Source organism: Carassius carassius, chromosome 42, assembly GCF_963082965.1.
Source record: "Carassius carassius chromosome 42, fCarCar2.1, whole genome shotgun sequence".
In the NCBI taxonomy this organism is placed as follows: Eukaryota; Metazoa; Chordata; class Actinopteri; order Cypriniformes; family Cyprinidae; genus Carassius; species Carassius carassius.
Genome location: NC_081796.1, coordinates 174,533 through 192,898, shown reverse-complemented (window position 1 = coordinate 192,898; position 18,366 = coordinate 174,533). Strand labels below are relative to the sequence as shown.

At 40.8% G+C, this 18,366-nt stretch overlaps 1 protein-coding gene across 1 annotated transcript in view; it reads left to right on the top strand.

Annotated features, from left to right (window-relative positions):
* LOC132123956 (cadherin-7-like) overlaps positions 1 to 18,366 on the top strand; it is a 156,367-nt gene that overhangs the window by 56,231 nt on the left and 81,770 nt on the right. Inside the window, exons 4-5 of the mRNA XM_059534647.1 lie at positions 9,691 to 9,810; positions 16,739 to 16,906. Of these exons, the coding sequence (XP_059390630.1) occupies positions 9,691 to 9,810; positions 16,739 to 16,906 (288 nt within the window). The remainder of the gene's footprint in view (positions 1 to 9,690; positions 9,811 to 16,738; positions 16,907 to 18,366) is intronic.

The window sequence follows — 18,366 nt, the reverse complement described above, 5'->3', positions numbered from 1 at the left end:
TTTGCAAATCTTTCTTTGGTGGCTGGAACAATAGTTCTGCCCAGACGGTAACGCTGAGACCTAGTTAATATCAGTGATACGCAGCATGCACTATACAAGGAAATGGTCTGTAACATCACTTTGAGGTACGATATCTATAGCAGTAAGATTGATTCCATGTGATATAATTAAATCTAGTGTATGATTAAAACGATCAGTAAACGCAAGTCCTAATGCATCATTTGTATTATCAACGTGAACATTAAAATCTCCCATGATTAATGCCTTATCAACTGTAACCAGAAGGTCGGAGAGGAAATCTGCAAATTATTTTAGGAATTCTGTATATGGCTCTGGTGGTCTATACACAGTCGCCAGAGCAAGAGATACATTAGTAGAAGTATTTCAAACGAGTTAAACCTGTATCCGGTTTTCTGGGTCACATTGAGAATCACTATATATTGTTGCAACACCTCCTCCACAACCAGTCTGATGGGGCTCATGCTTATAACAGTAGTTTGGTGGAGTGGACTCATTTAGACCAAAATAATAATTTTTGTTTTAGCCAGGTTTCAGTCAAGCAGAGTACATCAAAACTATTATCTGTGATCATTTCATTTACAATAACTGCTTTGGGTGTGAGTGATATAATATTTATGAGCCCAAACTTAAAAATTGTTTTTGTTCATTTACTTTACATGTTTCTGGTTTAATCACGATAAGATTTTTTCTAGATCCTACATTAAATGTATATTGCGACCTCACTATTCGGGGAACAGACACAGTCTTAATAGATTGTACAGCGCAAGTACTTTTATCATTTAAGTGGGTGGAACAATAGTCATAGTTATTTGAGAATTGTCTTCCTAGTCACATGGAGCGAAGTGTCCTGGAGATGTTGTCAGAGAGCAGCTCCGCGTCGACTCTGCTGGGGTGCAAGCCATCAACGTGAAACAGCCTAGGACGCTCCCAGAAAAGATTCCAGTTATTAACATAGTTTCTGTTCTTTACACCATGACAACAATCATTCATTTAAAACAAAAAGTCTACTGAACCTTGTGTGTCCTCGTCGATAAGTGGGCAGTGGTCCTGACACGATGATAGTCTCCGCGGGCGTGGTGCTGCAAACCATCTCGATCAGGCTCCTGAAGTTCCTCTTCAGCGTCTCCGTCTGCCACAGCGTGGTGTCGTTAACCCCGGCGTGAAGCACGACCGCTCTGGGGCTCTTGTCGCCCTTCAGGACCATGAGTATCTGCGCAGAAACATCGAGAACACGAGCACCAGGGAAACAATGACTGTGCACTTTATCTTCGGCTAACGTAGCACAGACGTGTCGGACGATGGAGTCTCCGATGATCACAGCGTCGCGTCCCGCCTCACGGAGGGGACCGAAGCAGTTCCGGGTGGAGATCTCGAAGACCGGAGGGGGAGAAGTCATCGCCCTGGGCCTGGCACGCGTCCTCCGCTGTGGATGCACCGAATGCAGCTCGAACGCGTCCTCACCTGCAATCAAAGGTAGACATTCATCCGCCATTAAAGCAAGTAACAGGGAGTACAGCAATGATAATGTGTGTGAATAGAGTATTAGCAATGTAAGTGCGTTTAGCAACAACCACGCTTGCTGATGCTAATGGGCTATACGCTAATAGCGGACCCAGGAGATAACGAGGTGCTCTGATTTTGTTGTAGAATACAATAGAGGATATATTCACACGTTATATAAACGGAAACAATGGTGTATAAAATTGATTTAAGAAAAATAATTGATAAAAAGAATATAGTGACGGAGCTCAAACACAGTACAGGCGCCAACAATGTCAAAGGCTTTATGTTTGAGAGCACCTATGTAATGTGATTGACACAAGTGTTGCTCAAAACAATATCTGAAATAATCAAAAACGCCGGTGAAGAAATTAACATGAACTTATTTGATTGATTATGGAGAAGCGGAGTTGTTTGAATCACAGGAACATGAACTGCAGCTTGAAGATCACTTGCCCAGAACCAATACAGCTGCAAGGGTAAAGGAACCAGCGGTCAGGGAACCACAGACGGCCAGGCAGGGCTGGAGGGGGAGAACACAACAGACAAAGACACCACAAGAGAGGACAAAACAACTAGCACACTAGACAACACAATACTGGGAGCAATAAACTCCTTCCCAAAAAACAGGGGAAAAAAGCTAAATAAAAGCCCAAGAAAAAAAACTAGGGAAAAACAAATAAATGAAAAGGTTAGGCCCATACAGGTAAATGCTAAGGGAAAAACTAATCTTGACTAGAGACTTGAATCTAGCAAAAGACTAGAAGGATAACTCTTGGATAATAGGTGAAAATAAACTTAAACTACAAAGGAACTAAAAGAGAAGACCTAGGGAAAAAATAACTCTTGAAGAAACAAGTAAGGATGGCTGAAGCGAAACAGTCGTTCCGAAGCTTTGCGAGATCCCGAAGCGCAGATGTGTCGAAACACTGATCCGAAGCGTGATTCGAAACACCCATGTCACGTGACTATGACCAAACGAAGCCTCGAAGTGTTTCACTAATTGTTTCATCAGGTGTGGTCCGCCGAATCAGCGTTTGATTGGAACGGTCGGGAACAGACCACACAATCGCACATCTGTATAAAAGTGAAATAAACGCATTTTGACCTCGTGGGTTTTTGTGAGAGGAGTTTGACTTTGAGAAAGCGGATTTTTGGTGATATAGTGACATAGTGCGATTTGATTAGTTATAGGCAATTTAGACTTACATTTAAATTTACACAACACATTGACTGAGAGGCTAGAGACAGACAGAGTATACATATAGTGACACATTAATAGATACATAGATATAAATATATATAGACAGCTAGATTAATAGATAGATACATATATAGATAGATTACAGATACATATATAAATACATATATTATAGATAGATACATATATAGATACATAGATTATAGATACATATCTATATACATAGATCGATTCATATATAGATAGATAGATTTGGATAGATAGATAAAATGGAAGCTCCCCAGAAGAGATGCCGTACATCTGTGGTGTGGGAGCATTTCCATTTAGAAACCCCAAATAAAGTGAGATGTGTGTATTGTGATCGGCAGCTAGCCTACTGCAACAATACATCATCCATGATGCGCCATTTGAGGAGCACTCATCCTGCCATTTTGCAGGGTGCAGAGGATGGCATTCCCCCTGTACCTAGGCCTGCTACTGACACTGCTGGGCCATCTAAGCAAGGTATGCATTGTTTGGGATATAATTATAATTGAAATATAATTACAACCTTTTGGGACACTGTTTATAAAGTTTATAAGTTATATAAAGCACTGATTATAAACACTGGAAGGTTTCCAAATAATGAACCAGTAGGCTATACTTTTAATAGATGTGCACTAATTGAAGCTGTATTTTTCCAATGTATTTGTCTGAAAGTATGTTTTGTCTTCTCTTTTAAAAGTCAGACAGAGGGAATTGGATGAGGCTCTTATAAACATGGTGGTGAAGGATCTGCAGCCCTTCACCATCGTGGACGATGAGGGATTCAGGGCATTTGTGAACAAGCTTGATCCAAGCTATGTCCTCCCATCCCGGAAGGTGCTTAAAATAATGGTCAGCGAAAAGTACAACAAAGCCAAGGAGAAGACAATGGAGGACCTACAAAAGGCCGAATTTGTTAGCCTTACAGCTGACATGTGGTCGTCCATTAATATGGATGGATATCTTGGTGTGACTTGCCATTACATAACACCAGAGGCAAAAATGGCAACTGTTGTACTGGGTGTAAGGAGGTTTTACCAAACCCACACAGCCCAGCATCTCATGGAGGCTAAAGCCTTGCTAATGGCTGAGTGGGGAATAACCTCCAAAGTTCAGTGCATGGTGACTGACAATGCATCTAACATGATCCTAAGTGCCCAGCTACTCCACCTTCGCCATGTCCCATGTTTTGCTCATACTTTAAATTTGATTGTGAAAAAGGCACTAGATCAAACCCCAGTCATCAATGAAATACGCCAGAAGGCCAGAAAGATAGTGGGGTTGATCAGATCCAGCTGCAAAGCAAAGGACAAGCTTGTGGAGATGCAGAGCTTGATGGGAAGACCAACTCTGAAACTGATACAGGAGGTTGACACGAGATGGAACAGCACATTTGACATGCTACAGCGCTTGTATTACCAACGTGAACCAGTGGCTGCTGCACTTTCCAACTTAAACAATGATACTGCTCCCCTGACAAGTATTGATTATGACATTATTGAACAATCATTGTCAATACTGCAACCATTCAAACTCACAACAACAGAGATGTCAGAGGAAAAGAGAGTGTCTGCTTCAAAGCTTATACCACTGTACAGGATGTTGCAGCACAAGCTTGCACAGAAAAAAGGAAATGCAACGTAGGAATCAACTGTTCAATTAGGTAGGCCACAATGACCATACTACCCATGTGATTGGCCATAACTGTCATATTATTGTCATTATTATAAATATGTGTTTCTCCTGTTTTGGCTCATAGGCTCACATCTGCAAGAAGGTCTGCACTCCAGATGTGGAGGTTATGAGAGTTTTAGAGCCTTGGTACTGGCTACACTGCTGGACCCAAGGTTCAAAAATGTGGCATTTGTAAATGCTGCCAAAGCCCAGGAAGCTGAAAAGCATATCACACTGGAGTGTGCTTCACTGATGCGTTCAAACACAAATCCTGGTGAGCAGTTTCAGTCTGTGTTATGTTATGTAATCTGAATCATGTAATATAATATATCCTTCATATATGCCGTCAGTTTAGGATTTGTTACTAATTGCTGTTTTCATTTTTATTCAGACCCAGAAATGTCAACATCACACCCATCATCATCATCATCACCATCACCATCAACATCAACACCAGTAGAAACACAGGACAGTTTATGGGAACTTTTTGATACTCGCATCCATCAAACCAAGATGATACACAATGCTACAGCTGATGCCACAGTGGAAGTGAAAAAATACATCAACGATGCGTATTTGCCCAGAACTCATGATCCACTAACTTACTGGAAAGAGAGAGCAGTAATCTTTCCTCATTTGTATGTCCTTGCAAAAAAATATCTTTGTATGCCAGCAACAAGTGTCCCTTGTGAGAGGATTTTTTCAAAGGCTGGAGAAATTATCTGTAAAAAAAGAAGTAGGCTAAGTCCTTCCACAGCAGATAAATTAATATTTTTGAATAAAAATCTCTAAAAAAGTGAGACATTGTGGCTTGATTTCTTTTATTAATATTCATTTTTCATGACCAAAATAACATTATGCACAGTGAGGAGCCTATAGGTTACAAGCTTCACATATTAGAACATTATAATAATAAAAAAAACAACACTTTTTTTAATGGCTCGTCAAGGTTGTTTCAGATCAACACCTGCAAGTGACCACTAGGTGTCACCGTTGAGACGGGTGTCGGATTGATTCGAAGCCTCGAAACAATATGGCACATTTGGTTCAACTGTTTCATTGGTTCACGAGGCCTCGATTTTGCCATCACTAGAAACAAGTAGCTGGACTCAACAGGAAAGTCCAAAAAGCAAAAACTAGATTTAACTAGAAAACCTCGAAACTGCAAAACACACGTTAGGCAAACATACAGACAAAACCAACCAGCAGCAACAAGAGGAAAGAGAGCACAATAAGAAGCATACAGCGACATGAGGAACAGGTGACAACACTCTGACTAATGAGGACTAAACAAGGGGGCGTGACCCGGGGAAACAAGGAGGTGGGACAAGATGAGCACGTGGCAGACACAAGAGACACAACCATGTGCTCAGGCACAAAATAAACAAAGACACATTGAACAAAGACAGTACAAACAAGACTGTCAGGGCAGGATCCTGACAGCCATTCGTTGTTGCCAGCTAAAATTCTATAGGTCAAAAAAGAAGCCATATCCAAACATGATACAGAAGCGCAGGCATTTTCTCTGGGCCGAGGCTCATTTAAAATGGACTGTGGCAAAGTGGAAAACTGTTCTGTGGTCAGACAAATCAAAATTTGAAGTTATTTTTGGAAAACTGGGACACCATGTCATCTGGACTAAAGAGGACAAGGACAAGCCAAGTTGTTATCAGCGCTCAGTTCAGAAGCCTGCATCTCTGATGGTATGGGGTTGCATGAGTGTGTGTGGAATGGGCAGCTTACACATCTGGAAAGGCACCATCAATGCTGAATGCTATGTCCATGTTCTAGAACAACAAATGCTCCCATCCAGACCTCATCTCTTTCAGGGAAGACCTTGCATTTTCCAACATGACAATGTCAGACCACATACTGCATCAATTACAACATCATGGCTGCGTAGAAGAAGGATCATGGTACTGAAATGCCCAGCCTGCAGTCCAGATCTTTCACCCATAGAAAAAATTTGGTGCAACATAAAAAGGAAGATGTGACAAAGAAGACCTAAGACAGTCGAGCAACTAGAAGCCTGTATTAGACAAGAATGGGACAACATTCCTATTCCTAAACTTGAGCAACTTGTCTCCTCATTCCCCAGACGTTTGCAGACTGTTATAAAAAGAAGAGGGGATGCCACACAGTTCTACAGCATCTGGGTCTAGGATCGAGTTTCATAAATATGCTAGAAGTTCTGTACTCCAATCCAGCCGCCTCTGTTCTCACAGGTTCTGTTTGCTCTAACCCATTCTTCATACATTGATGTATTCATCAGGGTTGCCCACTTTCTCCTCTGTTTTTATCCTATCCTTGGAACCCTTAGATCTTGCCCTTAATTTTCCAATCATTATATGGAAAACTCATCTTTATATTTCTCTTTGCGGATGATATCTTATTGTTTTTGGAAAATCTGTCAAATTCTATTCCTCGTGTGTTGAATTTATTTGATAATTTTGGATCTCTCTCTGGGTTTAAAATTAATTGGAGTTAGTCATGTCTACTTCCCCTCAATTCTAAAATTGATCCCATTTCTGTATCTATTCCATTTGTTCAAAACTTTAAGTACTTGGAGACATGTTTTTCCTTCCATGCAGGAAATTCTCTCAAAAAACTATAATGTAAGTGAGTAAGTGACATTCAGCCAAGTATGGTGACCCATACTCAGAATTTGTGCTCTGCATTTAACCCATCTGAAATGCACACACACAGAGCAGTGAACACACACACACACACACTGTGAGCACACACCCGGAGCAGTGGGCAGCCATTTATGCTGCGGCGCAGTTGGGGGTTCGATGCCTTGCTCAAGGGAACCTAAGTCGTGGTATTGAAGGTGGAGAGAGAACTGTACATGCACTCCCCCCACCCACAATTCCTGCCGGCCCAGGACTCGAACTCACAACCTTTCGATTGGGAGTCCGACTCTCTAACCATTAGGCCACGACTTCCCTAACCAAAGTATATTCTAGCCAAAGTATCTACAGATTTTGAAAAATGGTCTTGTCTTCCTGCTTCTCTTTAAGCTTGTATATCAGTGATTAAAATGAATGTTCTCCCACGTATTAATTTATTTTCTTCCATAATTCCTCTCGCTCCACCGGTTGGCTACTGGAACAAACTTAATGCATGTGTTTCACAGTATATATGAGATGGGAAACGCCCTATTTGTCCACAATAATAATCTTTTGTCAGGCAGTACTCCATTTCATTGTCCGCAATGGGCTCATAATAAAGTAGACAGGGAGCTTTCCACTTAGGGTACCCCAGTGGGGGAGGCAGCTTCAACTTCATTGCTGTCGCATTTGCCTCCCTAAAACTTCCCGACCACTATCTCAAAAGTACTAAGAAGCCCAGATGGAGAAACCAAAACATTGAGGAGAAAGCTGTTTTCCTTTATTTTTCCACAATTTCAACAAGGTTCAGCCACAGATGTCTCTCCACGGCCACAATCACCACCATTGATCAAACAACTGTGTAGTAGCAGCCCACATTAGTGGCCTAGAGAGTGAGATTAGAGAGTGAGATCACCGCAGTCTCTCTGTGAGAAGCCCATACTATGGGACTGCCCACATTAATCTAATGATGGCCCAGTGTAGCCAGTCATGAGCCTATTAATAAGAATTTTATTTAAGGCGGGCATACACTGTGCGATTTCTGTGCGATTTCGGCAAGGTAACAACTCATACTGTACGAGTAGATCGCATGCGATGTAAAGCCAAAGCTCATGATTTTTATGCGCTCACTGTATGGTCCGATCGTTGAGTTGCGATTTGACTGCTCATACTATACGTGGGGAATCAACCTAATGAACATGTAGGATCCCTCAGAACCCCGATCTTTGTGGCTGTTTCTGAATAAACATGCTTTCCCGGGATATACGCACTGCTTTGGTGATATGCGCAATTCTGTGTGCTGAAACGTCCAAAAAAAGGAAGAAAAAAAAGGCGTATCTAGATGTGCAGGTGGCTCGGAAGACGTGGCCAATATGGTTTATCCATTTTGCAACGTGAACTGGAGGTAAGCAGGCGATTTCTTCCCTCTTTTATTTTTATTATAAGTTTTCCCTCCATCACTTCAGTCCACACTACACGCCGTGTCACCATGGTTTTGTTTATGGTTTCGCGCACGCGCAGTGAGGGAAACACGGAAAATCGGTTCGTAGCCCTGCTTCAATAGTGCGATACCTCATGAGAGGCAACCAAAATTTCTGACATGTCAGAAATCCATCCGACCAACCGATTGCCGGTCGGGAGAGGTTAATCGCCTCTCGTTTCCCCTTGTACACTGCACGAACACTGCACGACAAACGACGCACGAAAATGCTGAAAATCGGCCCGACCCGAAAAAGAGTCGCACAAGTTAGAATTCGGCTCAAAATCGGATGAAAATCGCCTTAGAGGTGCTCCGATCACGATCGGCCGATCGTTAATGCGCATTTTGTCAGTAAAGCCGGTTCTCTAATCAGCGGTAAATTCCATCAGGTGCGTGATTTTACATAGAGCAGCTGTTACTACACAGAAAGAAGCTGCGCAAATCCATTTTCAGCATTTATTTGCGCATCTTCTCAGTTAATAACGGCTCTGTGTGGTAACAGCTGCTTTATGTAAAATCACTCACCTGATGGAATTTACCGCTGATTAGAGAACCAGCTTTACTGACGAGATGCGCATTAACGATCGGCCGATCGAAGAAGCACCCCTAATTTTATTGGCAGTTTTCTTCCTTAACACTAGGGATGTTAGAGTGTTTTATGGTTCCTTAAGTAAAGCCATGGGGTAGAGAGAGTTAGCAATAGCAAGCGGCAGTAGCCAGCATGGCTCACCTGCTGAGCACAATTTAGTGTGTTGTGTTCTGGTTGGGAAATGTAATTTCAAGCCCAGTCTAAAGGACTTTTTTTCTATTTAAATGTGCACATTCTTTCTTTCTTTCTTTATATACCACTATATAAATACAACTAAGTTGTCCAAAGTGTTTTCACATTTTTATTTGGTGCCACAGTCAGATGAATTTAAAAACAACATCACCTAATTAAACTCAAAATGCAACTCCAACTCCAGATATTATGGCTATGGTTATGCTTTTGACAATTGCTAATTACATAATTGTGAAAGTCAGATAATGAGCGAACATCTACACTAAACATTTGTAAACTCTTCTTAATTAAACACACTTGATTCAGCTTGTTAGTAGAGAATCCAAGACCTGAAATGAATGGGTCCTATTGGAGTTAAAATTCACTAGCTTTTTGTTTTGCTTATTTTCTGGATGCACAGGCACCATGGTGGTTCAGGTGACAGCGACAGATGCAGATGACCCCACCTATGGCAATAGCGCCAGAGTTGTCTACAGCATCATACATGGACAGCCTTACTTCTCTGTGGAACCCAAGACAGGTAACCTTATATTTAAATGTATTCATTTAAATTTATTCACCTAATTGAAAATGTATTTTGTATTTGGGTAGTTAACGTTTAAACTTTTTTTTTTTTTCAATTTTGGACTTACGGACTGTGTTTTCGATTTCATTCAGTGAAAGTGAATGGGGACATATGCTCAGAAAAATGGATCTTACAAGTAACCCATATGACTTGTGCGATGTGTGCTATATTACAGTGGGCATGGAAAAGAATCAGCCCCCTTTAAAATAATCCCTTTTTTATTTTTATAATTGTTTGCTTTGCAGCCTGAAATGAAAAGGGACACTTTATTTTTTACTTTTTTATCCAGCTGTATATACTCAGTGCAACTTAAAACATCCAAGTGAAAGATAAAACACCAACATGTTAGAAAAAAATTTAATAAAACAATCACAGAGTTGGAAAAAGGATCACTCCCCTGTGTCATTATTTTGTTGAATCGCCTTTTGCTTTATTTACAGCCTTTTGTCTGTTGGAATGTGTCTCTACTAACTTTGAACATCTAGGCTTTGCCATTTTTGCATGCTCTTCTTTGCCTAACTGCTAAAGTTCAGTGCAATCTGATGGTGAACGTTTGTGGACTGCAGTCTTCAAGTCCTTCCACAGATTTTCAGTGGGGTTTCAGTCTGGGCTCTGACAAGGATTTGCAAGGAAATTCACCCTTTTCTCCTTCAAACACTGTGTGCTTGGTTTTGCTGTTTGCTTTGGGTCATTCTCATGTTGGAAGCTAAACCTTCTTCCCATTGACAGCTTTCTGGCAGAGGGCAGCAGATGTTCCTCAAGAATTTGTCAGTATTTTGCCCTGTCCATTTCTCCCTCTATCCTGACCAGTGCTCCAGTCCCTGCTGCAGAGAAACACTCCATAACAGGACATCACCAGCTCCATTCTTTACTGGAGGAATGCTATTATCCAGATGCTGACTGGATTGGGTCTCCACCAGACATATCATTTGGTGTTGAGGCCAAATAATAACTCAACTGCCTCCAAAAATTCAAAGTGTGTTTTGGCAAAGCTCAGTCTGACTGCATGTGGCCTTTCTTGAGGAGTGACTTTTTTTCTTCTTTTACCCTCCCAAACAATTGTAATATTGTTGTAACATGCACACTGTGATCACTCTTTGTCATAAACACCTGCAGCTCCTTGAGAGTTGCTGTAGCTCTTGGTCGCCTCTCTGATAAATTTTCTCCAGCTCTTTCATCAGTTTGGAGCGATGTCCTGATCCAAGGAGGGTCTGTGTTGTACCTCCCACTTCTTAATAATAGACTTCACTGTGGTTCTAAGGCATTGATAAAGCCTTTGAAAAGTCTCCATCTCCCACATGTGTCTGTCCACAACTTCATCCCAGAGATCTTTTAACAATGTCTTACCACCCATAGTTGATTGTTTGCTTCAGTTGCTCTAGCAAGGACTGGAATACTATAGGAAAGCTTTTTTTATGCTGAGCTGATCAAAATAAGCACAGCTGATCACAGTTGAAAGTCAAATGGCTTTCTGTGCCATTGAGAAGCTACACCTGATTTAGTTTACAAATCATTTTTAGAAAGGGGGTGATCCTTTTTCCAGCTCATTGATTCTGTTTTATATATATATATATATATATATATATATATATATATATATATATATATATATATATACATTACAGACCAAAAGTATGGACACACCTTCTCATTCAAAGAGTTTTCTTTATTTTCATGACTATGAAAATTGTAGATTCACACTATATACACAGTGCTCCATCTGTTAAGAAAGAGCGAATAAAGAAAAATTATATTGCGAGGGTGCTGCAATGTGCTTGCTGTGGTGGTCTGCATGCTAGAGTGTTTTTTTTCTTATCATTTTTCTCTTTTTTCTTTATTTCATCCACAATTTCATGGATGGATTTCTTCCCTTATTGTGTTACATCACTGCTCTTTTTTACAGGTCCATAACTCAAGTTTAACAGACATGTAATCCTGTATTTCCATCAGTTGGACTGCAGAGATAACGTGTATGAGATCAGTGGAAATTAACGGGGACTTGGGGCAAAAAATGCCCTTGCACTATTAAACTAAATTGATTACGAAACATTGTTTTATGTGCACGGGAGTATCAATGGCCATGTTTTTATGTAGGCATGCCTTTAGTAAACTGGGGCCATAGTCTTTGTGGAAGACTGGAAAGAAACTCTGATACATTATGAGGCTATCATTAACTATTAAACCAATTAGTGTCTGCAAGGAAATGTGTATCTTCATTGCATTAAAAGCAGAGCTAAAATCAATAAATAGAACTCTAGCTTAATGGGCACTGCAGTCAGTTGAATATATTCAGCATCTCTTTTAAACCCTAAATATGAACAAGTGATGCTTGCCGAGCGAACACTAAATCACTATAGCCCCTATAGCAGAAATATTAAACACAGGACATATTAAAATATTTCTTCTGAATGTTGACTTGCTTTGAGGGTGCTTTAGTTTGTGTGTGTGTGTGTGTGTGTGTGTGTGTGTTTATGAATGTGTTGTTAATACTGTACCTGCAGCAATCTCATTACCCAGCATCCTACTGTGCTCCAGCTGCCACCTGGAAAGCACTCTATGTGTGAAACTAAGACAGGAGGCTGTAGGTCTGCTTGTTACATACTCTTTTCTGTCTCATTATTCTATGAGCATGTCTGTGGTGTTAACCAACACATGAACATGTAATTTGCTTTCTTATCTGATGCATTATTCATCTTTCATGGACTTTTCTTTTTAGATTCAGCTGAGGTTCCACATCTGAGGAGTTTTATAATATTCCAGAACCATGATTGTAAATGACAAATGCTGCATATGAGTAGTCAATATTATTTTTTTATTTGTATTTTTTTTCTTATTAGGATTGTGAATTCAATTTAAATAAATAATAATAATAATAATAAAAAATGTTGTGCTCTAAAAAAAGTTCATTTTCTTTCAGGTGTGTAGAGCCGAGGAAATACTTGAAGATAAACATAAGAGTTAGCTGGCTGCACAAGGAATCCATTGAAGACTGAAGAAGTCTAGAAATGTCACATGCACTTTGCACATTTTTTTGCAATAAGTAATTTAAAAAAAGTCTTCATTGGACTCAGTGTGCTGCCAGCTACCTTTTCTGTTTATGTTCAAGAATTTAATTTAAGAAATCCCACTTTACATATGTCATTAACGTGTTTTTGGTGATTGGTTCTCAATCAGATCACTCTTGACCACTTTAAAAGCACACTGAAAACACATTGTGATTTATTTCATGATTAAATTGCACATTTGCAGGTGATATGAATGTAGCTGAACATGCTGACAGGGTTACAAATTTCAGACCTCTTACAAAATCAACATCATGCCCCACCACCAGACAAGTACTAAATATGCTTAGTGAAATACATTTTCCAGTACAAATAAGAGAAAAAAAGTTGTTTATTTTATCGCTAAAAAATGATAGAATATTCAGAAGTTAATTGTAATCATGAATCTGATGGATTATGTTGCAACATTCCTGTCAATGTGTTTTTGTTTTTTTATTCGTGATGATTGTTTTAGAGACTCTAACTCTGATTTACCCTCAGTGTTCACTAGCTTGGAGTGAGCAGAGATGAACAAGCTGAGAGACAAGCTTACACAGGGGATTGTGGGACTGACAGTACAGTGGAACAAGTTCTAAGAACTTGTTCTAAAACTAAGAACAAGTTCTAAAACTGTGTAATTTAAGGCCAGAGAAAGTGTTATTTAGGTGTAATTTTATCAAACAAAGTGTCTGCAATTGTGATAATTCACTCCCATGAAGAGGAAACTGTTGACAAGACTTTAGTGGATACAGACATAACTGGTGTAGCACCTTTAGAATGAGGAGCATGTGTGTCACTAGAGCAAGCCATTTGTGTCAAACACAGCTTCAACAGTCTGGGAAAGGAAAACTAATGACAGCCTGAAATCACTCTGAGAGTTGACACTTGTGTATGCATTGATTCAATTTTTTTAACTGAGTATGAATATGATACTTTGTATTCTATATAAATTGTACTAGTGCTGTCAAACATCTCAGTTACGTATGGTAACTCTCGTTCCCTGAAAGAGGGAACAGAGACGTCACATCAGTAACCGATTGGTTACTGATAGTAATATAGTAATAGTAATTGGAATATCGCTTTGATAGACCAATCTACTTCTAGCCAATGCACATTTGCATGCAATTATTGCATCCAGCTGCTGCTGATCACAGCGTGAGTATAAGGTAGCAGGAGCAATGCATACCAGGTTTTCACTGAGGAGATGAGCCGGTGACCCGGGGGCTCAGTGGTGGTACAGCAACCGTGGCGACAGGACATGATGTCTCCGTTCCCTCCTTCAGGGAACGAGGGTTACCATACAAAACCGAGACATTCCCTTTCAGTCGGTCACTCTCAATGTCACATCGGTGATCAACTAATTGATGGAATGGATGGATGGATGGAATGGATGATCTCAATAGGGTCTATAGTATGGACACTCTGGAGCAGTTTTAGCAAGCCAACACTAACCAGGGAATCTCAGTGCCACTACCTGTTTGAGGTGAGAACACTGGAGGATACTGGCTCTACACGAAGGCTATAGAACCTAGTGAACGTGTTAGGGGTCGCCCAGCACGGAACTCTACAAATATCTTACAGTGAGGCACCAAAAGCCAGCGCACAGGAGGATGCAACACTTCTAGTTGAGTGAGCTTGCAACCTGAATGGGCAGAGCACACTCTATGCCTGATAAGCCAGGGTTATTGCATCCACAATCCAGTGGGACATCCTCAGCTTAGAGATGGTAAAAGACAAAGAGCTGGTCTGAGGTCCTGAAGCTTTGAGTCCAGTCTACGTAGCATCTCAATGCTTGGACAGGACAGTGCAAATGCAGGGCTGGGTCTGCCGTCTCCAGGGGCAGTGCTTGCAGGTTCACCACTTGGTCTTTGAAGGGTGTAGTGGGAACCTTGGGCACGTAGCCAAGCTGGAGCCTCAGGATACCTGGGAGTCAGCCGGCCCAAACTCTAGGCATGAATTGTCGAATGAAAATGCATGCAGGTCCCTTACCCTCTTCATGGAGACCAGTGCAAGCAGGAGCATAGTTTTCAATGGAAGAAACTGAAGTAAAGGGTCGAATGGGCCCTGCTGTAGTGATTTTAGCACTACAGGGCACTGTCTGTTCGCCTGAATTGACTTTCTGCCTCCGTGACTTTCGTGAAGACACATGGAGACAGGGACAGCCAGAAGGGCAGTAGTGAAGCAGATAGCACAGAACCTGGGGGGACCGCTGGTGAACTGAATTGCATAGCCGAGGCTGATGGTCCACAGAAGCCAGTGAGACGGGCTGGCTACACCCAGCTCTACGTTGCCACTTGCTGGAGGCTGTTGCAGATGTGGCACATGAAATTTCCACTCTCTGTGGCCTGGGAAAGCATAGCGGTCATCTCCGGATCCGATTCAGCGTGGCTGAATCTTCATCGGACAGCTCTCCCTCTGACATCTGGTAGGAGGAGGCCCAATGGATACCACTGGTACGCTCTTTGAAGAGGACCCAGCGCATTCCATGGGTCACTTCACTGGATCTGAGGTGTAAGAGGAGTGATGGTCCCCAAATGGTTGGTTCCCTGTGGGGTTTGTCACCACAGTAATCCTCAAACCACCCACACTACTACTGGAAGTAGTTATTGTCTGTCGGCCACTAGAACGAGCCCCAGTTCATGGCAGCAGCAACGGCAGTCTGCTCCCCTGAAGGTAGCGGAGCCTGGTTCGCAGCTCCGAGATGGTCATCTTCCTGCAGTGGGAACATTACTCATCCACGAAGGCCACCTCAGTATGCTTGATGCCCAGACACGTGAGGCAGCAATTGTGACCATCACCTGCACCCACCCCCGTGAAGCACTTTTAGAGAAATGTTCTCTTTAGGAAATGCTCTTTTAGTGCTGACATGCACAGAGGAACTGGCCACTTGCAACACGACAGGGGGTAGTGCAGCCTAAAGTGCTCAACCCACTCGGCTCGGGAACGATTACCGCTGAAGCGATGCCTTGCCAACACACGAAGCTTCCAAGAGCATGCTGAACTCGTAGTTCACAGCAGTCACAGTTGAGCAGAACGATGCTAATGCTTGGCTCCAAAGCAAAAAGCTGCTATGCATTGCACCTGCTGCCTTTTTATACTCACGCTGTGATCAGCAGCGGTTGGATGCAATAATTGCATGCCAATGTGCATTGGCTTGTTTAGTTTACAATTGAAGTAGATTGCTCTATCGAAGCGATATCAAAATTAGTCAGTCACTGATGTGAAGTTGAGAGTGACCAACGGAAAGGGAACTTAATACATTAATTCATATGATTATTAGAATTTATAACTATTAGAATGTATAGCTTGCTGCACAAAAATGACCTAAATAACAATATCAAGTAGCTTTATTTAGTGTTTGCTTTTGTAAAATTTCATTACATAAGAATAATGAATTCTGTTTAGCTATGATAAATGGTCCAGTTTAGCAATTTAGAGACTGCTGTTGTGCTTCACTGAGTGAAGAGTTGTGATAAAGTGACCCAAGTATTGACAAATGTGTTCTAGCAGTTGTAAAATGTAATGCTTAAAAAAAGAAAAAAACATAAAAAACTGTAATACTTAACAACAAACATAAACCAGCTATTTCGAGTAGTTTTTAAGAGTACTTTTAAATTTACTAAAATTATTTGCATAATTGTTCGATCAACCCATATCAACTCAACCAAATATGAACCCATTATTGGATTATGTAGAAGCACAATTATTTGAAAACAATAAACAAAAATAAATTCCTGTTGTGGGTGATTTTTCGGTGTTTTTAGATTTAAATATATTTTTATATCGCATTACTTTGCACATCAGTATTGACCTGCAGATTAAAGGCTCTGTGTTTCCCTCAGGCATCATACGGACAGCCCTGCCCAACATGGACAGAGAGACGCGTAACCAGTATGTGCTGATCATTCAGGCCAAGGACATGGTGGGTCAGATGGGTGGCCTGTCAGGTACCACCTCTGTGACAGTCACGCTCACTGATGTCAACGATAACCCTCCATGCTTCTCTCGCAGTAAGAGCACAAAGTGTCTTTCATGCATTTGCCTAACATGTTGACCTCTCATCAGCTCTCAGTAAGTGCTACTGAAGTACATGTGCTGATTGTGCTGAGTGAATTGGTGTAAATTTCTTAAAAAAACAAAAGAGGAACATATTTGCTACATTTTTGCATGTGGTGTTTCAGTGCAGAAGGCTTTTTTAAAGTTCTGTAGAGCTTTGGAGAAAGTATTTTGTGTTCGTCCTGAGAGTAAGTTATGTGAAGTTGGATAAGCTCTCCTGTTATAATGGACGAATAAGTGACTTATTGTGCCACGTAAACATAAAACCATGCCTGCATTTGTGATTGGAGAAACTAAAAGCAAACGATACTATACACTGCTCAAAACTTGCGTTTGAATCGTCAGTGGCAAATTCTTTAACCTGTTAGCCAGCACCCCCCATTATGGGACTCACAGCTGAAAGTGCCCTACCTAACTTAACATTGTAACAGTTTCTTACTTCAGTGTGTTACCCCCCCCCCCCAATACAAAAAAATATTTACCAACTGTATTGAAGGGTTCTACAAACTGTTTTAGTAATTAAACATACCACTGCATAGTTTTTCAATTATAAAACACTAGACAGAAACTTAGCCATCATATAAGTGATTTATTTGAGCACTAGAAAGATACAATAAAAACATATTTTTTTAAACTTTGTATGCCAATTACAGAACATCCTGAGATTGCTAAAAATGCAGCATTTACAATTAATTACAAATTCGCCATAAAGTCAATAAATCGCACTCTATTCATATAGATGGCGTTCACATCGATAGCCATGATTACACAGTAATAGTGAGCTGATTTGCACTCAAACAGATGGTAATCAAGCAGATACAGGCACATTCAACATAAAACACACTCACACATATAGAAATTTTTTGGGAAAAATAAAACAAATAAAAAAAAGATTATCGCTAAGTTCCGCTTTCATCAGAAGACAGTGGCGTCAGAGCGCGCCTCACGAGCCGTCATGAGAGAGCGCCAGAATTCAAATGAATAATCTTCTGCCTTTCTTTAATTTTTTTTTTGGTGGATCGTCTCATTCTGTTTGAGACCCTGTACGCTACAAAACCATGCTGTTTTTTTACTACCAAGAAACATTTTCTGAGCATGAGTTATTCCATAACGGACACAAACAGTTCTGTCGCTGAAGAACTGAAATGTAAAGAAAGGAATTATGAACCATATTACAATGTTATTGCTTCGTTGGACTAAATGTGCTCCATGAGATTTTGTTCAGTGGACCCTTATCTTTCTAACTAAACCGGGATTTACAGCTGTGGATGTGTTTATGACTCGTTATTACGACGAATCTGGTATGTACTGTGTTTTCATTCTTCATGTTTTGAAGTGTACTGCTTACACAAATTTAGGAAATACATTCTTTATAAGATTTCTATTGAAAAACAGTGATCTGTTGTCAATGCTT